We start from the raw sequence: 25171 nt of genomic DNA, 5'->3' as shown, positions 1-25171 counted from the left end.
ATTCAGCTGCAGTGTACTCAATCGCCTGTGATAAGTCCAAAGACAAAAGTGATATTCTGTTCTGCTGATATGTGAACTCAGACACCAGGGGAGGACGTCTGTGAGGCCGTGCTTGAGAAATAAAAACAACACACCTAGTGTCAGCGGCTACCGATGGGGCATAGAGTATGACTGGAGCGCATAGGGCTTTGTGGCCTTGCTGCAGAAGTCACTGGATAGACAGCTGCTGACCTTCCACTGCATCCTGCACCAAAGGGGATGGGGCGCACAAACCTTTCCTCCAGAATGCACAGAGGTCATGAATGTTGTCATTCAGATGGTCAATAAAATAATGGCAAAAGGTTGAAATCACCGCCAGTTCTGTGTGTTACTGGATGAGGTGGAGAGCACAGACTCTGATCTGCTGATGCACAACAGAGTCCGGTGTCCGGCTGTCCAGAGGAGAGGTGCTGAAACGATTCGCTGCATGTCTGACAGAGGTGAGAAATGTCATGCCACACAACTCTTCAGGGGAGAGGAGCCACAGCGTTACACCTGCTGGAGGAGGTGTTAACGTTTCAGCAGAAACTGACAGATTTAGCCCCAGAGTTACAGAGGCACACTGTCTCACTTCCCCTCTTTAAGAGAATTCAAACAAGCTCACAAGCTGATCAATCCACAGTATTTGCAGTCTGCAATCACCAAAATGCATGCATTGTTTGGGAAACGATTCTGTGTGTTCAGAGAGGAGAAAACCACACTGTCCTTCCCCGTCACTCCCCTGAACACCAACCCATCCCTGCTAAATGTGACTGCATCAACCTGATCTGGAGCTGGAGTTGGCTGACAAAGACAAGTGGGTGTCCAAATTTAAACACGTGAATGAGGGCCTTGAAGATGTTGCCGGTCAAAAGGTCACTCTTGCTTAGACACACAAATGGAGTGAGACTGAGAAGCTTCCAAGACTGGAGAAAACATGGAATGCCATCCTGAGTCCTCCATGAACATGAAGAGATCTGCCTTTTGAGTCCTGTTGATCTTCTGATCCACATATGAATGTGAGCAGCTATTCTCCACCATGAAGTACATTTAAAGCAAACACCCTCACGCCTCCCAGATAACAGCTTACAGTCGTGCGTAAAGATGAAAGTGACTTTGTCCAGCCCCGAATTGCAGACGTTGTGCGCAGAAGTTCAGGAGCAGAAGTCCCACTAAGCAGGTCAAATCAATATTTATGCAGATATTTTGTTCAGTGAAACAGTGTTTTTCCCCCTTTTTTAAATTCAGGTCGAGGCTTCGCTACATGCTCTGAAAACCCCAAATCGATAAAGGGAGACGGCTCACTGCTTTTAGTTTGCTAAATAGATCCTTTAAGTTCAGACATTTTTATTATTATTTCAAGAATTCAGAATGTTCAATTATAAACAATTTATCATTACAGATAAAACAGCCCATATTCAAAGGGGTAGTCAAAGCACTAACAAGTGTATGTATATATATATTTTTTTAATAAATGCAGGTTTTTTTTTCCTTTCTTTTTAGATGTCAAGAAGTATTTGCGGCTTCCAGTGTTTTCTGGGTTCAAATGGCTCTTTCTGTGTTAAAGGTTGCCGACCCCTGGACTAGGACTATCCTCAAACACTCATCCTTCAATCATTCCTGTGGACTCTGGCAGGTCACTTTCACAAACTGCCCACCTCTGCCTTTGGCTTGGTTTATCACATTAAGGACCTGGTGTTTCTTCAAATATCCCCCTTTTGAGACCAACGTTGACATGTTCGGATCATTTTTTAACGAGCTATCGAGCACCTAAGTAACATTAACGTGGATTTTCCACATTTGACCCATCACCTGGGTGCAGAAACAGCCTCTGGAGCCATTTGGTGGTTCAACCCAAGTCAAGGATGGAGTCTTTGGTATGACCATGGATTTGAACTCTCGACCCTCCAGTCTTGGGTCGTACACTCTTCCACAAGGCCACAGCGACTTGTTTTGATTCTTCTAAAGAATTTGGTACATTGAGGTGGAATAAAACAGTTCTTTGACAGAGAACCGGTGATGGACTTAATATCTGCAGCATTAAAACAATCAACAGGAATGCAGTTTTAACACTACACTGTCAAATATCTACTGGACATAAAGACACACGGCTGATGCTGCCGACATGAGGAAGCACCCTAACCAAACCCAGCAGTTCAGACTTTTCCCTTTCATTTCCTTCATATTTTTGGTTTTTGTTCTTACGACACGTTTGGAGTCTTTAGTGTTGTAGCATTCAGAGAACCCCCCCACCCCCCCACCCCACACATCCACAATGCTCAACAGAAAGGTCAGTTTGGAGATTGCAGCGGCACAGAACTCTTCTTCCACAGGACGGGGGCTACCAGGTTCACATGTATGCCCCCCCCCCCCCCTTCAGTCCAGGTCTGATCAGAGCATTGGTTGGCCCACCAGGCTGATGGTTAAAGCGTGGCAACAGAAAAGTGGAGGGGGCGGGGAGACTGACAGGAAGGGGCTGGCGAAACCTGCGGGGAGCAGGGAGGGGGGAAGGGGGGGGGGGGGGGGGGTCCGGAGGAAATGAGGATGAAATAAAGTGAAAGATGGTTTGTTTACCAAAAATGCCCTCTGCCAGTCACAGAACAGACGGAAACAAAACAGGGACAAAAAGAGAAAAGAAAGAATGAAAAGACGCTCGACCACAGAGCACAGACACCCCTCATGTCCGCACACAAACACACACACACACACTGGACACCCCCAAGGGAGCAGCGGGAGGGGTCCGACCCAGACCTGCATGAGGAGGTCACTTCAGGTCAGCTTTCACCTTTGAGGGGTTTTCTCCTTAGAGATGTTTTGGGAGAAAACATCTGCACACATCTCCCTTCTGACGGGTCATAATTCCTTTCAGTTGTCTGCTGACCATAGATAGACTTAAATGAATGCCCCTCCCCCTCAGGTGGAAGTCTGTTTCTGCCTCTGATGCGTTCAGGGTCTTTGTGGCCTTAGCTGAGACGCTTCTGGAGAAACTTCCACGCACTCCTGAGGACATCACCTGCTGCGGCTCCTTGTCCCTGTGCCCCCCTGGGCACAGGTTTTTGTGGATCCCGTTACCTGCAGGAGCTGGGGCCCAACGCCTGGACGAGGCGCAGTGTGACGAAAGGAAAGGGTGCAGCCCAGCCTTCAGGGGGTCGGAGCTTCATTCACTAACACAGACCTCTCCTCCACATTAACACACATTTCCAGATCTGTGGAGTTAACCTACCCTCTGCCACCCCCCAGGGGTACTGCCGACCTCTGACCTTCTTCCCATTCACCTCCACCACCACATTGCTGCCGACCACGGCGAGCGGCATCTTCTCCTGCAGGGAGGCAGAGGTTAAGCTGTGAGAGGACTTTCGTCTGCTCTGAACGACATACCTTCATGCTGGAGCTCTGGACCTCTCACCCCACTCACACACTCACAGACACACACACACACACACACCCACTCACAGACACACACACTCATATTTCCCTGCAGATCTAACTTGGATGACAAAACTCAGCAGACTGCAGCTACCTTGATCTTCCGGATCAGCTTGTTGTCCTCGTCTTCTTCTGTGTCAGGAAATTCATAGATTTTGATTTTGTGCTCCTGAATCTCCTTCATAATCTGGAAAGAGAAGGAGCTCATAAAAACAAGTCAAAAGAACCTCTCTGAAGCACAGCAGGCCGTCACACTACGACACTTTACCTGCTTCTTAAAGAGCTGGCATTCCTCGGGGGTGAGGGTGTCTGCCTTGGCAATGAGGGGGATCACATTGACTTTATCATGGAGTCTTTTCATGAACTCAATATCCAGAGGCTTCAGGCTGAAGGACAGATGGGAGAGCAGATGTTGGTTTGCCCCAGAACATGTGTAAATAAAACAATGGCAATAAAGAAAATTCTGTTTTTTTTAACATACTTTTGTAACTTAGGCTGCTTCTGACAAATTAGTTTCTAAGACAGAAACTAAATGAAATGTATTTGTAGCAAAGGATTCATGTCAGACTTTGTCTTAGTGAGCCTGCAGTAAGACATGTGACTGAATAATGTTTAGTTCAATAAAAGGGTTCAGTCATTTAAGCAGGAGGGGGTCTGGTGGGCGTTTGTATTGGCCTGAGTGTGTGCATGTGTGTGTGTGTGTGCGTGGTTTAACAAAAGCTGCAAGACTAACTCCAGCAGTTTCGTGAGTGACCAGTAGAGGGCAGTGCAGTCAAACGCTTAACATGGAAACAATAACAGCTTCCCCCAGTATGAGGGGCCGTATAAGACATTATTTATTCTGAACCATTCACATTCATACATTCTTGCTCTCACAGTCATATATACTCTCTTTCGCATACATATATTCTCTTACGCATCCATATATTCTCTCTCTCACATTCATACATTCTTGCTCTCACAGTCATATATACTCTCTTTCGCATACATATATTCTCACTTGCACATCCATATATTCTCTCTCTCGCATGCATATATATTCTCTTACGCATTCATATATTCTCACTTGCACATCCATATATTCTCTCTCTCGCATGCATATATATTACTTTACACATACATACATTCTCACTCTCATTGTCACTCTTAAAAAAGAATGTATGTATGTGAAAGACAAGTATATATGAACGTGTGAGGAAGAGTTTATATGTGTGTGTGAGAGAGGAGTATGCATGAAACGGAAGTTACTTTGCATGAAAAGGAAGGCACTTTGGATGAAAAGGAAGGCACTTTGAATGAAATGGAAGGCAGATGATTTCTCGTGCTCTGATTGGACGAGAGGCCGCCACCTCCCATTTTGAACACACTCTAAACCCTATCACTTGTACTGACTCATAACTATTAAGGTTACACAACTTAAATGTCATTTTGTAGTTGATTCAACTATAAAGTATTAAGCTCTATCAAGATTTTTTCAAATTTAACTTAACAGTGCTAAATATTTTAAAGCTTATTTGTATCTGGCACTCAAAAATTTTAAGATCCGTGAAGTAGCGTTATGACGTCATCACGTACTGGTGGGAGGGTCTTTCGTTTTCTCTACGTTAGCTCAGGTGGCCATGTTGGATTTGCCGAATGCGAGTATGCAACGTTTGAAATTGAAAGTCGAGCATTTTATTTTTCTGCAAAGCGTTGCGATTTCGTCCCGCTTCAAGACGCCCCAACCTCGGGTTTTTTTTTTCATCCGCCTCATCGCTGATGGTGCCGTCTTGTCTTCAGCCCTGATTTAATTTGGTAAGTATCGTTCATGGTTTATGAATGAATGCTTTAAAAATGCTCTTATACTACCGTAAATGTGGTTTACTGTTGTTTAAACATATGTGTGTTATGATTGTTTTAGAGATTAATGTGGAAATGTATACATGATTAGTTTGTCATAGCAGACGTATGGCGAGCCAAACCCAAAATGCATTTCTGCCCGTAAGTTACGACAGTGATGAGGTTTTTTTTTTTTCAGAGGTAGAAATGATCTGTTATGCTGCAATCACACTAAACATGATCCGCGTGTGAAATTCGCGTTGGAGGCCTCTGTCTGTGGCTAAAGTTTGCTGCTGGACATTTGTCCAAAAATGTCACTCAAAGCCTCTAACGGTTGTGTGGGAGGAGCTACCGCCAACAGTTTTAGGCCTGGTTGCTACATGGAAGCATTGGGTTTTGAATGCAGCTTTAAGCTTTTATAAATCACTGATCTCCGTTATAAAAAAGGTTTTTGTAAAAATAAATTAATCAACGTGCTCGTGTTGTGTTCAGGTACCGAACTACAGAGTGTTCAGTGTTTCACCTCCAGCTAGACGCCAAGGCCAGCCAGGTAACTTGTCTCAGTTATTTGTCTAGAGCTATTTTAAAAAAACAAAAAATGCAATAGGTTGTGTAGTGCAATAAATGTTTTTTGATCAGAATATAATTGAAACATTTTTTAAGATTGAAAAATCTCTTTTGGACTTTTTCAGATACTGAACTTCAGAAAGTTCACCAGAAAGTCACCATTTCACCAGAAAAGACCTGTCAGTGGGTGAGTTTTATACTTATTTAATACATTCATCCTGAACTATTACCATTATTAGATTTATACGGCAGCATGGAAACATTTATGCACATTTTAACTAGCCAAAGGTCTAAATAGAGCTGAAATTATTTACAATTTAACTAAACATATTTAGATTGCAGGCTGAAGGTGGCACAATGGAATGGAGGTGCAAGTTGTGTTCTGTTACTTTGGCACTATGCAGTACTACATATAATACTGCAGTACTACATAGCCAATATTCCAAAGTGTTTCCACTGCCATGTATGTGGAGACACTTTGGAATATTGTCATGTCTTTATGACAGTATATTACAATAATAAAATGATGTTGCATTAGCACCATTCCATCATTTGAAACCATGAAAACTCATCTGTCAAGATCTGAAATGGATTTATGTAGAGTAGATGCAGTCAGAGGAAATTGTGCAGTTTTTACATGTTTGTGTAACTTAAAGCTGCCCTTTCTGAGACTAAGTCCACCAAAACAGACAGGAACTGGCCAGCTTGGTTAGGATTTATGACCTCCAGGTGAATTTCTAATGTGCATAATTCAAAAACGGATAACAAATCATTTGTAAACAGCTGTAAGAAGCCAAGGTGTAACTTGCCTTCAAATGACTTTGGGTCTTTGACCTGAAGTGGATCATGACATAAACACTGTATTGTCCTCTTACTAGAAATAGACATCTAGAAAAGGTATCATTTTATTATTTCTTAAAGTTCCTTGAATAAATATTGGAAGTGTTTGCTCTGCATTTGCTTCAATGGTAATGGATATTTCTTTTTATTCTTTTAGGACCAGCGTGACGTGAACATGAGACGGGCACTTGTCCTCCTTGCACTTCCTGTTTATCTGCATGAAGATGCCTCCAACTTCTTCAAGACCTGTACAGTAAGTGCACACGACTCCCTGTCAATGGTTTTCACTAATCCTTTAATATTGATTGAGATTTTATTGAGTGACATAATAAATAGGGCAATTGTTTGTAGTTTGTAAACTGAGTGATATTTTTAAATGGTTTTAAAACTGAGACGGAAGATGAAAGGCGAACATCAGGGACTCCTGATTGGAAGGAGTGGAGTTTCGTTTACCTTTTCTGCTCCTGATCCATCATTATTTGAATAAAGAAAAATGAAGCTTTAGTCTTAAATTATTTTATAAATGTCCTCCTTCAGAACAATGCTAAAGAACTTTTTAAAAACACAATTTTAATTGGAGTTGGTCTTTAAAACATCATAGCCAGTTGATTAAAAGCTAACAGAATGTTAGCATGAAAAGATTCCTATTGACAGATGGCAGGAATGTCAGTTTTGGACATTAGTGTGATGAATATCTTTGAGGGTCTGAACTCATCTGTGTTTTTTGTTTTGTATTTTCCAGAATACCAGACCTCACAGACACTGCTGTGGGTATCTTCTCAGTTGTCGTGGTGACGCTCCGGATGCTGCCGTCAGTGGTCCCACAGATCTGGCTGACTAATCTCTTCTAACTCTTCGGGGACATCTATGCTCTGGACCTACAGCACCCCAAAAAACTTGAACTTGCCTTCATATTTATTCAGAATGCTGTCTTGAGCCTTGAGGACAGCAAACCACTGAAAGGACATTTATTGACGCTGAAGAATGTTTCGTTGAGTGAGTCTTCCAGAATGGACTATTTGTTGGTTTAAGTGTTATGTAACTAATGTGTTTTGTTGTGATCATTTGCTTTTTCTGCCGTAAAATACAAAACCAACTCTTTTTGTCAATATGTTGTGTGGCACTCTTATAATGCAGCTTTATTGCACTTATTGTTTCTTCATCCTCTTGATATTTGTGCTTTTTTTTAAAGAGCAATTAAAAAAAGTGTATTAAGCAATCACTATTGTGTGGCCTTCACGTTTGTTGGTTTTTATCAATGTTAGCCTTTAAAATGTAGTGGGGCAGTATCAATATCTCTGTTTAGAATACATTTTAAGCTGAAGAATTTTAAATATTTTCAATGCTACACATTTAATGAGTTAAAGAATTTATAAAGCATTTGAGTGAATTTTACATATTTTATGAGTTGAGTAATATAAAAATATAGTTAGTTAAAGCGTTTTTTAGTTGGAAAATATTAAAAACTTTAAGTAAATAATCTCTCTTTTATAAGTTGAGGAATCTTAATATTTTTTATATGAAATAATACAAATGTAAGCCAACTGACAATATGAATTTTAATAAATGTTAACTTAAAAGTTTTAATAATATAACTTAACTGTTGCGTAATCTGTTACAAAATAATTTTTAAGTTCAGTCAACTCGCTAGGGATTACAGTGCAGACGCTAACATGAACAAGCAAGAAATCCCAAATTAACAGACTTGTGGTGTGGAAAGGTATGTTTTTCAGCTAGCAGGAATAATCAAAGTATCCGTTCTCTGTTTCAAAATGAGATTGCCACAAAACCGTATGTTATCTCATACTGGAACAGCTTTGGATGTAGAATTCAGTGGGAAAAGGTTTGGACCCTGCCACAAAAGTATTTCATCACCAATAAAATCAGAGAAATTTCTTTCAAAATTCTTCACAAATTTTATCCAGTGAAACATTTCTTTACTAAGTTTAAAAAAGATCTGGACATAAACTGTTCATTCTGTCATTCCTCACCAGAAACTGTGCCTCATCTTTTTTGGTTTTGCTCTTTCACTCAACTATTTTGGAAAGATGTGATACATTTTATAAGAACTCATCTATGTGAAGATTATAGATTATTTTCCGAGCATATTATTTTTGGATATTTTACACAAGAAAGACTTAATGCAGAAAAAATATATGTAGTTAATTTACTTATAATTATGGCTAAATACTTTATACACAAGTGTAAATATGCCAACAAAAAAACCGTGTTTTATGTTTTTCAGAAAGAAATGGTTTTGTATGTGAACAGTATTAAATCTTCCACTAACAAAAAAGCTGTCAGAACAGTTGAAACATGGTCTCTCCTGAAACTTTAACAGATTCCTTTGCCTTATTATTTTTGTTTTCTTTTTGCATAACCTGTTTTACATGGTTATCATTATGTTTTTTTGTTCATTCTCATGGCGAACGTGAAGATTGTATTTTGCACACAGTGGAGTTTTGTGTTTGGTATTTTGTATGTGCAAGATATTGTTAATAAAGTTTATTTTTTAAAAAAAACGAACCGGCAAGAAGTAGCCACGGGGGTCCTGCAGCCATCGGAACCTTAACAAATATTTCATCTCCACCTCACCGTTGCCTTTTTTAAGAAATGACAGCTGGTTTTCCCACATTTATATGTAGTTATGGATCGAAAACAAGAGGAATTTGTTTTAATGTAAATGCGTGTTCCAGCGTCTACAGGAAGTGTCGCCCATAATTCACGCAAAGGCTCATGGGGGCTAGGAATAAGGTGGATACGGATTTTCTGTTTCGGTGGCACTTCTATTACCATTATTGATATTTGAGACATTCCTTTGTGTCTCTAGAGATGCAGACAGATTTGTGACCACTTGAGGTGAAGATAAAATATTTCTTAAGGTTCCGATGGCCTTCTTATTGGTTCGTGTTAGCGTCTGTTCAAAATGGGAGGTGGCGGCCTCTCGTCCAATCAGAGCACGAGAAATCATCTGCCTTCCGTTTCATTCAAAGTGCCTTCCTTTTCATTCAAAGTGCCTTCCTTTTCATGCAAAGTAACTTCCGTTTCATGCATACTCCTCTCTCACACACACATAAACTCTTCCTCACACGTTCATATATACTTGTCTTTCACATACATACATTCTTTTTTAAGAGTGACAATGAGAGTGAGAATGTATGTATGTGTAAAGTAATATATATGCATGCGAGAGAGAGAATATATGGATGTGCAAGTGAGAATATATGAATGCGTAAGAGAATATATATGCATGCGAGAGAGAGAATATATGGATGTGCAAGTGAGAATATATGTATGCGAAAGAGAGTATATATGACTGTGAGAGCAAGAATGTATGAATGTGAGAGAGAGAATATATGGATGCGTAAGAGAATATATGTATGCGAAAGAGAGTATATATGACTGTGAGAGCAAGAATGTATGAATGTGAGAGAGAGAATATATGGATGCGTAAGAGAATATATGTATGCGAAAGAGAGTATATATGACTGTGAGAGCAAGAATGTATGAATGTGAATGGTTCAGAATAAATAATGTCTTATACGGCCCTTCATACACCAGAGCTTCCAAGACACTCTGACATCTGGTGACTGCAGCATCTGCTGGAATGTAAAACTGACAGCAGTTTCCGGTATAGAATGCATGTATGTGCAATGGTGTTTATGCAAAAGGCCTATTGGAGCTCTGCTATTGTAGAGAGCAGAAAGCAGATGAAGCTGGTCTTTCTTGTGGAGGGGGAGAGGCCAGAACATGAAGTGTTCTGTTAGAGATGTTCGGACGAAAGCCTGCCGACACACTCACACCCACCTCTGGGCGTAAATACTTTAATAAATCTGTTGGACTGGATTGGCCCAACAACTACAGAACCTACCCGTGTCCAGAGGGGGCGATGAAATAAAGGCAACAGTGCACTCTGTTGTCAGGCATGGATCTGCGGTTGACCCGGGACTCTGCATTCAGGAAGTCCTCACACTTGCTGTCAATGTAGTTGATAACCGGCTGCCAGCTAGGAAACGGAAAAACCGTAGAAGACTGAGAACCTTTAGGCCGTCGGTCTTTGGACATGATCGTCTGCGCTCCTACCAGTTGCTGTTGTCCACGGCATCTCCAAACCCTGGAGTGTCCACAATGGTGAGGGTCAGCTGGACCCCGCCCTCCTTAATCAGAACTTTTGACTGTTCCACCTGAAACCCAAAAGAGTTTGAAGCCCTTTAACAGTGGAATCAGAAACGGTGTGGGGGGAGGTGATTAGAGGAGGGTCTCTCAGTTTAGCTATAAACGTTCCATCAGGAACAGGCGGAGGCGGTCGGCCTTAGTCATGCCTCATGGATCATGACAGGAAACATCCAGGGCTTAAAGGATGCAGGAGATGTTGGCTGTGTCCTGCATCCTTCAATGGCCGCATCCTTCCCAGTCGACGTTAGCCGGCCCCTTTGTTGAGCGGCCGGATGTTAACGGCTGCGAATTTGGACGAGTCTAGCCTTTACAGAATTCCAGTTGTTACTCGGTGAATGTCCTGTCACCTAGCAACCGTGAGTCCGGAACAGAGAGGAGCAGTGAACCAGGCGTGGAGCTCAAAATTTTCCGGGTTTATTTAATCCAATTTTTTTTATCTTGGGGGTGTAATAAAAAGGTGTAATCATTTCCAGCTCTGGGTCCCAGTAAGAACGCAGCCCTCCAATTTGGACCCAGCCGTTGATGAAGGTTTGGTGGTGTTCATCGTCTCCTTGATGAAAGCTAATGTAAACATGAGTCTTCTTCATGGTTCCTTCCACAAGTAGAGCGCCCTCCAGTGGACACAACCTCAACACACTGATGGACTTGTGCTTGTGTGGATTAAAGACCAAAGTAACTGATTGGTTATGGAGAGTTCATAAAACACGGATTCATCCTAAAGAAAGGTGGAGTATGAATCCCTGAGTCCTTGAAGATCAGGACTAACTGCTTATTGGCCGGTAAAGCTTGGGAAGTGTTCTTTTTTCACAAGAGAATGTGAATAGTCAAATGTAGAGGATAACAGGCTGGATTTCCTGCGTGAGGCTCAGTCTGCTGTCTTCATTGTTCTGAAGAATAGTTGGTAACAGCAGCATCGCGTCCCACGCTCTGCTGCAGAATTACAGAGCCCTCTACTCTTCCCTCTGACTGGGGGCTTCACTGAAACGCTAAGGTTTCTTCAGATAATTCACCAGATTGCTCAGCAGAAGCACATACAACCCCCCACCCCCCGTGCCTCCAAACCAGATCTGCTACTTCCAACGTTTCTACCAAGAAAAACAGGCTGGAAGGAAACCTCAAAAATGTCCCTCCAGGCTCAGTACCATCATTTAAAAAGGGATCTGATCCAGGGAGGGGGGCAGCCACAAAGCATGGAGACTTTTCTGCAGTATAAATACAGTGACCCCTGCAAGACCCCCTTCCTGCTTAAACCACAGAACCCTTTCAGAACTGCCGCCTCGGTGTCAGAGCCGCATTATCTGGTCTCAAAGATGAGCAGTTCAGCTCTTTGGTTCTCCAGCATCACTGAAGTCCACCTCCACTGCTCTACTAACATCTACTGTACATCCACAGCAGAATGTGGTTCTGATCCAACACTGAAAACGGTCTTTTCTTCTTTTTTACAGGAACACTCATAGTGGTAATATGCTGCTGTCTGTTGAGGGATTCATTGGTTTCATCTCCAAAGCCAATTGGCTCAAGTTCTGCTGTCTCTGCCCCCCCCCCCGGAGGAAGGAGTCCTACTCTGAAAAGACAAACTCACAGCAAGACTAGTTATAGTCTGCTTGGAAACGGTTGCAATAACTAGTCAAAGTCTGGGGATTATTATGTTATGTCAGGGATTACCTAAAGTCTGGTTATGTCTCATTGAAAGGACTAGTTACAGGCTGGTTATGCATGGTTGAAAGGGACTAGTTTAAGTCTGGATATGGCTGCAGCACACAGCTCTAAGGCCCAAAGGGTTTGTTGTCATGGGAACATTCCTGGTCCTGGTCCTGGTCCTGGTAGCACGCAGACTTCCCCGTGCTCCTCCGCATAAGGGATCATCTTCATCTCTTCGTGGCTCTTCTTTCTCCTCATCACATTCTGCTGCTCCTCTTCCCCTCCACATGATGCATCATTCCATCTCCCGCTCCTGCCCTCTCTTTCTCCTCTGCAGATCTCCTCATGGCCATAAAAGGACATATCCAAGCCCTGTGGCTGTGCTGCTCCCTCCTAACTTCTGCAGGATCCGATTTCCTTCCTCTTTAGCCAAAACTAGGAAACAGCAGGAGTTTCCTGGATTTGATGCTGCTTTATTAAATGGACTCTGCTCTTCCTCCTGGTCTTACTCTATTTTTCTGAAATACAACCATGGAAAGTTCACTTGTGGCAAAACTAAATGAACCCAGAAGACCCAGATGAACTTCTATGATTTGCAGCTCTCAGACATCAGAAGCCTTTGACTCATGACTCCACCACCTTCAGCGCCATTTCTGCTTTCTTCTTCTGATGCATGAAGCAGACGTCCCACCGGAGGAACGCACACGTCTTTCTGAGGAAGGTGTCATGGCGTCTGCAGGGTTCATCAAGGCCAGAGGTGTATCTTTGGAGGAATGCAACACAAACCCTGCTCACACAGATGGAGCGAAGGAGGGAAGGAGCATGAGGACTCCAGTCCCCCAACCCCAAAAGAAAGTTGTAATGGTTGTCAGTGATGAATAATTCATACCAGCTAAGAGAAGAGCCTTTCTGAAATAAAAGCTCAGAACCAAATCCCCACCAAAGGTCAAAGCAGAGAATGTACGGAAAGGCCGAGACCATTTCAGAAGAGCAGGAATAAGATCAGCAGGTGGACACCTCACCTGCACGGTCTTCTTGATGCGCTGGGAGGGTCCTGGGTAGTCTTTGGAGTACAGGTCCGTCAGGAACAGAGAATTGATGAGAGTGGATTTTCCAAGACCAGACTCACCTAAAAAGGACAGCCAAAGGTGAAGAATGAGGAGACTAGTTTAGTTTATTCCTAAACATGAATGCAGCCTGACCTCTGGGAGAAGCAGAGCCTGAGGTTCTTCTCACTTTCCAAAACAAAGTGTTCTCTCTTTGGACGTCCCAGACCTTCAAACTCTCCTGTCACAGTCCTAAAGTGCTGATCCTTACTGTTGCACAGACCCTTCTTTATCTGGAGACTCCATCAGCCCACAGTAATGTTCACTCTCTAAATGAGGTCATTTCCCCTTTGTGGGATCAATAAAGTTTTACTTTATAAAATACCAGTTTATCACTGAGGTTGTCCCAAAACACTACAGAAAAAGCTAAAGACATCAGACAGAGCTCTGGTCCTTCTAATCTACGTCAGTCTGGATCGTTTTCTTCAGTCTATCCATGTGACTAACATGCTGTACAAGTGACCAGCAGATTGCATGGAAAGGTTTTTGGTGTAATGACGCCAATGGTGACAGACAGCTGGGAATTATGAGGAATTCATGTTTGGGGTTAAAGGCCAAAGTGTTTTTTGAAGCTTCTTTGAAGAGATATGGGTGAAGGAAAGGTCTTCCCAAAGCTGGGGGTGCAGAGGACAGAGGCCTATCTCCCCCTGGTGGACAATAGTCAGTTTAGACACCTGCTTCACTGTTAGAGTCACTACTAATGCAATCAGGGTCCAGTCTCATTCTTACAGACTGATTCCATCCAAGTAGTAGATCAAAAACTGGACTTCATTTATCTTTTATGGCTGAAGATATTATTCCTAACGTTACATTATTTTAAGCCTATCTTCTGTTTTACTTATTTTCTTATTATAGACAGAGATTTATTTTGAAAAACTACAGGAATCTGTTCACCATGTCTGTCTATGACTCACTCTTGATGCGTGTCAATATGATTCTTAGTCACATGTCATAAAAATGGTAACTTCCTAAAGCAGATTTCAGGCAAGTAAGGTTACTACATTTCTAAATTGAAACTTCCAAACCAGCAAGTGAAAAAAAAAGCTTATTTTTTTTCTAAATTGTGAAAGAAATACTGAGGAGACAACACAAACCCTCACAAAAAGAAAAACCACAGTTAACACCAGCAGTCCTGGATGAAATATTGATCTTTTGCATCATGACCCGTGCATAATATGCAGCGAGCAGCTCTCTAATGTTGAGGATGCTGCTAATAAACGTTCATACACAGTGGATTCTCATTTGTCATTTCTCAGAAAATGCTGTTTTTATGCCTGTTGTATCAGTTTTTTTATGATTCTGTTGTTCCCTGATAAAAACTAAATCCTTTGTGGGGAAAAACAAAAATCATGTGATTTTACTACTAAAAGCATTTAAGGAGGAACACAAGAAATCATGGAAATAAAACAAGGAGGTCTAAAGAAAAAGGCTGGAGAGCATTGGCTGTGAAAACAATGGACAGCTCAACCCCTCCCTCCCCATGTTCCCAAATATCATTGGTTCCTGATACAGGCAACGCCATGTTGAAACCAGTCGACAGTGATGGGTCCGACTTGCTCCGAGTCAACGTATGGCAACTACTGTTGCCGTTGCCATAGATATGATGACTCAGAGCAACTCTGACCCATGTTTTAACATGGCAGCGCCCGTATAAGAAAGCAACAGTGAGGGATTTTGCCTGATTTAGCAAGAGCCGGAGGTAAGGCATTCTCTATGGGTGACGTCACACCTACAATTGTTTTTACAGTCTATGCTGGAGAGTAAACTCCAGTATAACAACATTGGACATATAGTAAGAGATGAAGAAGATCACAGACTTTAAGCAAGAGGAGCCAATAAAATGAACGTGCCCTTTAATAATCAAGTTCAGAAACAAGTTTGTTTTTTTCAAGCCAAGGAGATCCCCTGTCCTGGCTACTGGATCTTAACTAGCGGAAGAACATGTAAACAAAGGGATGATGGGAAGTCAGGGCAGTAACTTACTCGACTCCAACAGTCCTGCCTACAACTCAAAGATGTATTTGAAATGAACTCCTGCCGCTCCACAGAAACTATGTCCTAGATCAGTGTTTTTCAACCAGTGTTCTGCAGCACACTAGTGTGCCGTGGGAAATGTCTCTTTCACTGATCTAAAAACATTTCCCATCTCCAGGATATCAGCTCTGTGTTCATCCAAACAGGCCCTGATAGAACACTGAGTAGTTAGGAATATGAAAGATCATAAAATAAGCTTTTCTTTGTGTTTATTTGATTCTATTAAAGACATTTTTAAAAGAATGACGGTACCGCGATTTAGCAGTAGCTTCAGACGTTTTCTGAAAAGTCCCGCCCCTTTGACTGTGTCCACCAATCATTCTTGGAGGCTTAATCACAAGTCATCAGTCTGACCAATCAGAAGTGGGTAAAGTCTTCCCTTCCTTGTTCTGATTCTGCTCATAAAGTCGCTCAGTTCCAACAAAAATACCAGCTAAAGCTCGTCTTTAGCGGTGTAGCTTTCCACAGAATCCGGTGTCAGACCGTGGAACAAGTGAACAAAACAATGAAGCTCAGAGAAGAGAGTTTGTCTGCCATCACTACATCTCCCATGATGCATTGGGTTAAAGTGACAGCGTCTCAACAAACATCCCAGAGTTTGGTCCAAGTCATCTTTCTAACTGAAACACTTTTCTAAGAACGTCTGGATTATTTTAGATGTTAAATTTAAGAAGACGTAATAACATTTAAGAAACAGGATTGAGGTGAAGTGGACAACAGACACAACAAAACTAAGTTGAAACAATCTTCTTTCTCTTTCGGCTTTACCCATCAGGGGTCACCACAGCGAAACAACCTCTCTTTTGAGGATGAGTCACATGGTTAACTTGGCAATTTTTTACGCCGGATGCCCTTCCTGACGCAACCCTCTCAATTTATCCGGGCTTGGGACCGGCACAGAAGCAGAGAAGGGAATAGGGAGCAGCCCAGATTCCAACCCCGGTTTCACGGATGGAAGGCGCCGCAAACCAGCACAAGCTAAACCGGCTCCCCAAATTGAAACAATGTAATCATCTAAAAAGAAATAAAACATTTTTGTTTTTGATTAAGACAAAAGAAAAACTAATAAAACTTCAACATGTTCACTTTTAGTGTAGCTACAGAAAACATAAATGTAATGTTGGTCTTTTTTTGTGAAATTTATCAAACATATTGTGATCATATTGTTCAAAAATTACAGCTGCCTTTGCACCAACATCTAAAAAAAATATAAAAAAAAGTAAATCACTATTTAGAAAGAATATATTTGTTTTTTTGTGAGGTTACATAAAATTGCATGTTAATAAACTGAAGGAAAAAACAACTACCAGGGTAAAATGTCAAATAATTTAGTTGAAAATTAGTATGGAAAACTAACCTAACTTTTATTACATCTTTCAGAAAAAACAGCTGCGACTTCCAGCTTTTTTTGTAACAATTATTACAAAAATGCATGTGAGATCATGGAGGGACTGTACATCAATACAGATCATGAGTTTCTCCTTTTTTAATTTTTGGATGCTGGTGTGCCGCAGAATTTTTGTCAAGGAGAAAGTGTGCCTTGGCTCAGAAAAGGTGGAAAAACACTGGTCTAGAAAACGACAGGTTTTTCGATTTGACCAAAAGCCAGTCTAATCATCATTAAGGCTGCTAGAAATACTTTGACGGTAGATCAAAAGGTGATCAGAGTGGGACTTCAAAGCCAATTGGGATTTTGCAGTGGCTCTTCAAATGAGGTCAGACTCAAAATAATGTTCTAGTGCTGCGGAAAACTTCTGTCTTTTTCCATGGCCAAAGAATTCTCACCAGTCTGCCCTAAACAATAGACCTACTGCCTTAACATCACACATCATGAAAGTCTTTGGGAGACTAATGTTAAATGAGTAAATAGAAGATCATTTTAGGACCCACAGCAGCTTGTTTATGGGAATGAGATGAGACAAAGACCCCATCAATGTTTGCATGTGTCAGCTGTATGTCCATGCTGTCAACCCCCCCATCCTGTACCAGATCACAGAGGGATTCAGCGAAGACTTTTTCAGAGATGGGTTCTGCTTTGCAATGCTGTCCATCGTAAACTAAGAAATAACTGTAGCTGTGGTGATACACATGCAAGCGTCTTCAGCAATGAGCGGTGTTTTTGAACTTTGTGTCTCTTAGAGGCAATCTATGAGAATCAGCAGTTCTTTAAGGGAAGTTTGAGAGTACCTGAAACCCGGAAATGTTTCTGACAAATTTCTGACGATGGCAACTGTTGCCAGCAGACCGGTTAGTTCATCTACACATGCAGCATCAAGTGTAATTCATTAGGCCAAGACAAATATTTGCAATTTGTGTTATGCTTTTATGTGAAAAGTGCTTTATAAATAAAGTTTTGATTTGATTTGAAATCCATGACAGAAGTTTGACATGGGTTTAAGGTTATATAGAAGTTACATATACAAGCACAAAAGATAATTGGTTTGTTGTGTGAGAACACACTGGATTAAACTAGCATATAAACCAACAACCCCCTCCCCCCTGACTCACACAGGTCTGCAAAATCAGGAGGCTAGGAGAACAATCCTATTTTATCTGAACACACATGACTATGCACACACACTCACACTCACACAAAAAGGGCTTAATGAAGTTTTAGCAGGACAGAGAGGCAGCTATAATTACTTAGGAGGATTACTAGAGGACATAAACAAGTAATAAGTAAATAAATGTCATTAAACTATCTAAACTGTCTTTCTCTCTGTGACAGATATCAATATATTATGGACTTGCTGTAACATATGAACTGAGACACACTATTGAAAACCCCCCACAAAAGACTGATAACAGATTACACTGCCTAACACCCCAGTGTTTTCATATCCTTTACTAAATTAGCAGCAAAAAGTTAGATTGTGCTTTAACCTTTTAAGGCCTGGTAAATGTGTGAATACTGCATTTTGGGTTATTTTACCACGGTAGGTAATTCGGCTAAACTGGGGCTCTGTCAAAGAGAAATAATAAGAGCATATCAAACAAAAGCTCTGGTCTGAAAAAGTTTATCATCAGTCTTGAAATTCTTTTTCTTTTTTTTGTTTAAAGTCTTAGGCCGGATCCGAATGGCTTCCCCACCCCTTTGCTCCAATTGTAATGGCATTTGGAGCTGTAGTGGCGTCCGAACTTGTTTTTTTAAGGGGAAGCCATAGAGACTTGGGGCTGTGGTAGGGTGATCCAAATCACGCTTGTGAGGCCGTGAAAAACGCATTTTTTCACCTGGGTGTGCTCCGAAGCACAGAAGTTTACATTTAAATGTATTGAGTTTTTGCGTGACTTTCCAAAAGTTCTAAAACTGACGTTGTTCTGTATTTTCCTAGCACTGGAAGCTATGCGCAAACGTAGATGATCGGCGTCTATTCATGATGGGATATGAAGGGTAATAACGTCCAAATTTGAATTGGATTTTGCATTAGTCTTCTTTTCTTTTTTACTATATTCTACCCTGTATTCTCAACCCCTCTTTATTTTTAATGACCTGTGCTGTCAAAACAGAAATGTTACCATTACAATTATGCTGTACAGTGCACAGGTTTTTACACTATTAAAAGTCATATTTCTCACCTGAACCCATTTCTGTTTTTGTAAAAAGTAAAGGAGTTTTCATTTGGTGAAAAACAGGTTTGTTCTGAAACATTTAAAACCACCAATTTTGTTATATAAACTGCATCAACCCAACAACCAGTGTAGAACCACTACGTATTGGTTGTGCAGCTGTAAAGCTGGCAGCCTTTGGATCACACTATGGGACTTTCAGGGGACTTGTTCTGACTAGTTTGATTGGTTTCTAATTTAAGACTGCACACACATACAGAGATATCTGGGCCTTGGCCAAGCAGAGATGAGCTTGCACCTAGTTCTGAGTTCTTTAGACAACAAAATGGCCTTAATGTTTATCTGCCCTTCAAAAAAGCTGCTTTTTGGAGACATGGAATATCAGCTCTCTAGGGGGCCAGGACTTTGACACTTGAGAGAGGTTGGTCTCATCCATACTCACAGTAAGAGGTAGTGAGCTAGGGTGTGCTTACTCGTAATCCCCAGATTAGCTGCCAATTGTTGGAGTACAGCCTAGTGGACAACATAGTAGTGTCCCTGTGCCTTAGGGCAAAGGATAGATAGCTGACTGTGGTTTTACCAAACACCAGGATACCATTGACAGGAGGTCGATAGTCAAGTTTGTAGTTTCAGGTAACCTTCAGCAGTATAAAGAGAAAGTAGAGCTGTCAACCAATCTCCATCTGGTAGTGAGTCTGATCTGCTGGTGGGAGAGGGGACCAGAAAGACTTGGCAGACGCACTGTGAGGGTTTCCCTAGAGAACACCAGGGAAGACTTTAGCTCCACATCCGGGTAATCTTTACATGGTTACCAAGGAAGGCTGATAACATTGAGTCAATGTGGACCATGTCGTCTACCGCTATTATCTTGCCTTTGTAACAATGGCAATCCCGGAACATCCCTGTAAGGCAGTGGTCTCCAACCACTGGGTCACGGACCGGTACCGGTCCGTGGATCAATTGGCACAGGGCCGCAGAAGAAATAATTAATTATGCCTGGTTCTTTTTTCTTTTAAGTTTTGACAATCTTTTATTTTAAAAGATCTTTTATTTTGAAATATAACCTGATTCTGGGCGGAGGCCCCAGGGAAGACCCAGGACACGCTGGAGAGACTACTTCTCTCCGCTGGCCCGGGAATGTCTGCCCAGCTCCTCTGGGGAGATGGATATCTATTTTTAGACTGCGGTCCCCACGACCCACTCCTGGATGAGTAGAAGATGGATGGATGGATGGATGGATGGATGGATGGATGGATGGATGGATGGATGGATGGATGGATGGATGGATGGATTCTCTCAGCTACACCTTTGATCACTTGAGCTGTAAAGTTTTGTCAGGGGTGGAAAAATGACCACGTCTCAACGATCTTTAATTCTGAAAAAAATCAGTTTTAAAAATCGACATCAATGTTTGCTATGTTTCAGTCACTTGAGCACTAATAGTAGTTCGGCAGCATGCTACACAAGAAAAGTTGTACGTGGAAATTTTCCTTGCGAATGGATAAGGGATTAGTGCAGGGACAGAACAGATGGAAGAACGGGCTACGACTTCAAGACAAAAGCAAACAACAGTAGGCCACCAGGAATCCTGCTTAAAATACGGATTTATTACAACAGGTGATTTCCCACACACTTAGCCCGTTTACATAATACTCACAACATTCATTGGCAGAATATATTACTAAAGATTGATGTCCCACTGGTGTTCGTTGTTGTTATAAAACAAAGTTTTTGGTGATGATCAGAGGTTTTTTTTCTTTTTAAAATCGGACCAAAATTAAGCAACCCCGGCAACCCCCACCCCCTTTCTGCCAGGCCGCGGTAAAATCCCCAGGGGTTGACTGGTCCGCAGCCACATACAGGTTGGAGAACACTGCTGTAAGGGATGTAAGGGACACAGTCAGGCTGAAGTACTGTTTGGCTAGTGGGATGCCTGACTGGAGAGTTAGCTTCCCTTTAACAAAACAAAAGGGGGACCAGAGGATGTGTTCAAACTCTTGGGGTATCACACTTCTCATCCTCCCTTGTAAAGTCCTCCAGTGTACTGGAGAGAAGATTCAGCTAGTAGTTGAACCTCAGATAGATTCAGAAACACCAGTGCAATTTCTGTCTTGGTAGTGGAACTGTGGCCCAGTTCTATGATCTCTATAGGTTGCAAGTGGGTTTGTGTAAGTTTGTTCATCAAGTCCATGTCTTTAGTGGATTTGGAGAAGGTGTTCCAACGCATCCACCCTAGTGTCCAGTGGATGACATAATGTGGAGCCATTTGGCCCCTGTATGACTGCAGCATGAGCTTGGTCCATTTAAACAGCAGGATGTTGGACTTCAGCGGGGCTGCTCTTTATCACCAGTTCTGTTCATTATCTTTATGAATAGAATTTCAACGGGCAGGCAGGTACCGAAAGGGGGTTTGGTTTAAACTCTACTTTTTGCCAATGAAATTGGCCTGTTGGCTTTATTGAGCCAGGATTTCCAGCACACCTTTTGTTTGCAACGAAGTGTAAAACAGATGGGATAAGGCCAGCACTGCCAAGTATGAGGTCATGGTTCTTGACTGGAGAAAGCTAGTTTGGTCTTTCTGGCTGGGTGAAGACCCCCTGCCCAAGGTAGAGCAGTTTAGGTGTTTTAGGGTCTTTTTCACGAGTAAGGAAAGATCAGAATGTAAAGTTGACAGGTGGATTGATGCTGCAGTCACTGTCCCGTAGTTATTGTACCTCTTCGCAGTTGTGTTTAGGGAGCTTAGACAGAAAGCGAAGCTCTCAATTTACTGGTTGATGTTTATTCCATTGTTCACTTATGGTCATGAGCTCTGGGTCATGAACAAGAAAGCGGTCCCAGATACAATATATTGTATCAGAGTGACTTGGCGCTTCCTTAGACAGAGTAAGGTGCTCAGCCACTCAGAGGAAGTTTGGAGTAGCGCTGATGCTGCTCCACATCATGTGAAACCAGCTGAGGTGGCTCAAGTATCTTGCTCAAATTGCTTAATGACCTCTCTAGGGGGGGTGTTCAGGGCATGGGCATGTCCCACAAAGCAAAGAACCAAGACATGCTGAAAGGACTATGTTGGCTGGCCTGGGAACACCTCTAGATCCCCCTAGAAAAGCTGAAGTAGGTGGCCAGGAAGAGGAAAGTAAGGGTATCTTTGCTTAGAAGGGTTCCCCTGCAGCTCTGTCCCGGATGAGCAAAAGATAATAGATTGGGAGGCGTTTCTGTGGTTGAACGTCAGAAATGGCACAGAGTTTTTATTTTATTTAGTTTTATTTCTTTTGTTTAGCCGGGAGATATTTTCAAACGGTTTCACGAGTCGTACTTTTTCAGATTAACTGTTTTTTTCCTCCCATTAAAACAAAGTGTGTTAGAAATTTCCTCCCTTTGGTTCTAATTCTTTCTGTGGTCTGCGGAAAATCTTTCTGCATCCACACCGAGATAAACCGTACCAGGGTTCCTCTGCAAGTGAACAGAGATCCTCACTGTCAATAGTACCAGAGTTCTTTGGTTTGATCCAAGCCAGCGTTGGGTGAGGTTTCACATCTGCCAAACCAAGGGTACGGTCATAGAAAACCAATTCTAAATCAGACTGGAAGGTTTTATGAGAAAGATTCAAGTCATCCTTCTGAGGCAAATAGATATGTGGTTGTTTGCTTTCATCACAAAGATATGTGTCATAATGGCCACACGGTGGTGTTAGTGGTTGGCATCCTCACCTCATGGCGAAAAGGTTGAAATCCTTGCTGGGACCTTTCTGTATGGAATTTACATGTTCTCATTGAAATTGATGCTTTTTTATTGCCCCAAAGTGTGGATGTGAGTGTTTCTGTGTAGCTCTGCAATTGTCGAGCCATACAGGGTGTATTCCACCTTTATCTGACAGTGGCTGGGACTGGCCCAGAGATCCCAAAAGGGGTTAAGGGGGTTTGGAAAATAGATGGATGGGTAGATGTGACTTTTAGTTCCACGTTTAAGAATTTCCACTTGTTCTTTGACCCAAACCGATCTGATATCTTCTTAGTTCATGCAGAAAATGCATCAAAGGCTCTTGAGTATAGAAACCTTTAAAGCTCAGAACATTGGTAGTTTCTCTTCTCTCCTGCAGAGCTTTGGATGGACGAGAGTGCTTCAGGATGGCCTCTTTCCATACTAGCAGCAGTTTTTTCTTCTCAGCTCTGTTCAGGTATCAATGAAGGCTTTGGGTTTAACTAATCCATTCAAGAGTTTCTATTCAATTTGCCAGCTAGACAAAAGAGGATAGGAAGCAGCCCCCCCCCCCCCCCCGTGAAAATGAAAAGACAGCACTGGAGAGAATTTGTGGAAAAAACAAGAGGAAACTAACCCGCTGAAAATTTGTGGTAGCGTTCCTGCTAAAGGAGTGACCAACTGACGGAGAAACCCGAGCTGCTTCTGGGGGAAACAGCACCCAAAGGTTCTCCCTGCTGGTCTTTATGAGGGGAAGTATGGATAAATCCTGAAGATTGGAATGCAGCGAAATCTGTCTGCATTTGAGGAATGCATGAAGAAAGACTAGATCTGGTCACAACCCAAGAAGGTCCAGTTATAGGTTCATGTTGAAGGTTCCAGGCATGACAAAAAAAAAAACATGCATTAGTACAGATTCTAAGATGTCTTCAGTGTGGGAAAGCAGGAAGGGAATTGCTTCCTGCTTTGATTTTTAGAAAGTGTAAAAGTTTGTCATGAACCAAATAAAGTCAGGAGCAGATGTTCCGTGTTCATCTGGACTGTTTTGGAAAAGATTGCTCTCTGCGATTTGAAACAGGGATAAAAGAAAAGTCCAAATCTTAGTGGCAGGCATTAGGAATAGTTGGAGACAGAACCCTAATGTTTGTCTTTTATAGGAAACTGAACCCAAAATCATCATTTAATGAGTGTCTTTTCAAGCAGTCCGTTTCTAGGACTCATCATATCGAGCTCATCAAATCAAAGCCTTTATATGATTAATATGAACTGTTGGATTCGCTCCATTTAAAATATTGTCTGTATTGATGTGATGAAAGATCAAATAATATGGAATATTCAAAAAGCTAAATACTAAACAACATTAATGACTTCATTCAGGTTCAAACGTGCTCTGTCTCTTTAAAGACGCCCCCCCCCCCCCCCCCCCCCATTCTCCGTGCATGGGAGCTAGAGTGTTTGACCTGCAGGCATTAGCGGGGTCCTCTCAGCTTTCAGCGTGTCAAAGGAAGCGCAGAACCAGCATCTGCAAACATCCCATAGTTTTCAGCTCGGTTGCATTACGACATCCTCCAGTTTTCATTTTCATGCACTTTGAGGCAGAAACATTTGTTTCTGTGTGGAGGACAAACCTGACAGTAGAGCTGGTATGACCGTAGATCCATGTAGGGACCCATGTCCTTACCGCCACCTACTTCCACAGAAATAGCTTCATTTTTTTGTTCCACATTGTGGAAGTCACCTGAATGAGGAGTGGGCGTGTTTAACAGAAAAGGGGCAGATCAGTTCCATGAGAACAAACTGGTTTTAAGGAGTTACGACTTTTTTTCTGTCATTTATGAGTTTCTGGATCAAGTTGCTTCTGTTCCTTCATGAATACGTTTGACTTAATGAGCGGCGATCACAGCTGTCCACTTCTTCTGAGCTCCACCTGCAGCTGCTCTTCCTCCTTTTTTCTCTTTGTTCAAAGTGAAGAAACGGCTTTAGCTGCATCAACTGTCCTTCATGTTTTAGTTTGACCTGATTAACTAACCACCACTAACATCTAGCTGCTGTTAGAGGAGCTGGGTCACTCAGATGCTGCAGCTCTCTTCACACACACCTCAAAGCTTTTTGATGTTCTTCATTTCATCTATTAACGTTCTCTGTTGAAGAAAAGTGAAAGCATTTCATAAGTGATGTAATGCCCATGTGAGTCAGGATCAAAACGAAGAAACTGCCTTTATCACTGACTCCTTTTTAAGGACCATTGTTTCTGTGCCAGGGTCCACTTGACCCTAATGGCT

The 25171-nt window shown here is 42.0% G+C and overlaps 1 protein-coding gene across 7 annotated transcripts in view; it reads right to left on the bottom strand.

The window, feature by feature from the left end:
- The window catches only part of LOC105358736 (septin-7-like), a 42090-nt gene that overhangs the window by 8545 nt on the left and 8374 nt on the right, over positions 1-25171 (bottom strand). For 4 of the 7 annotated variants that reach the window (XM_023955505.1, XM_023955506.1, XM_023955502.1 and 1 more), the window contains exons 3-9: positions 13509-13615; positions 10753-10853; positions 10541-10675; positions 3713-3830; positions 3539-3631; positions 3242-3338; positions 2593-2604 (exon numbers count right to left, since the gene is read on the bottom strand). In XM_023955505.1, coding sequence (XP_023811273.1) covers positions 2593-2604; positions 3242-3338; positions 3539-3631; positions 3713-3830; positions 10541-10675; positions 10753-10853; positions 13509-13615 — 663 coding nt within the window. The remainder of the gene's footprint in view (positions 1-2592; positions 2605-3241; positions 3339-3538; positions 3632-3712; positions 3831-10540; positions 10676-10752; positions 10854-13508; positions 13616-25171) is intronic. The other 3 variants (XM_023955507.1, XM_023955508.1, XM_023955504.1) reach the window with 1 other exon arrangement.

Source organism: Oryzias latipes, chromosome 6 (assembly GCF_002234675.1).
Source record: "Oryzias latipes chromosome 6, ASM223467v1".
Lineage (NCBI taxonomy): Eukaryota > Metazoa > Chordata > Actinopteri > Beloniformes > Adrianichthyidae > Oryzias > Oryzias latipes.
This window is presented reverse-complemented; position numbering and strand designations above follow the sequence as displayed.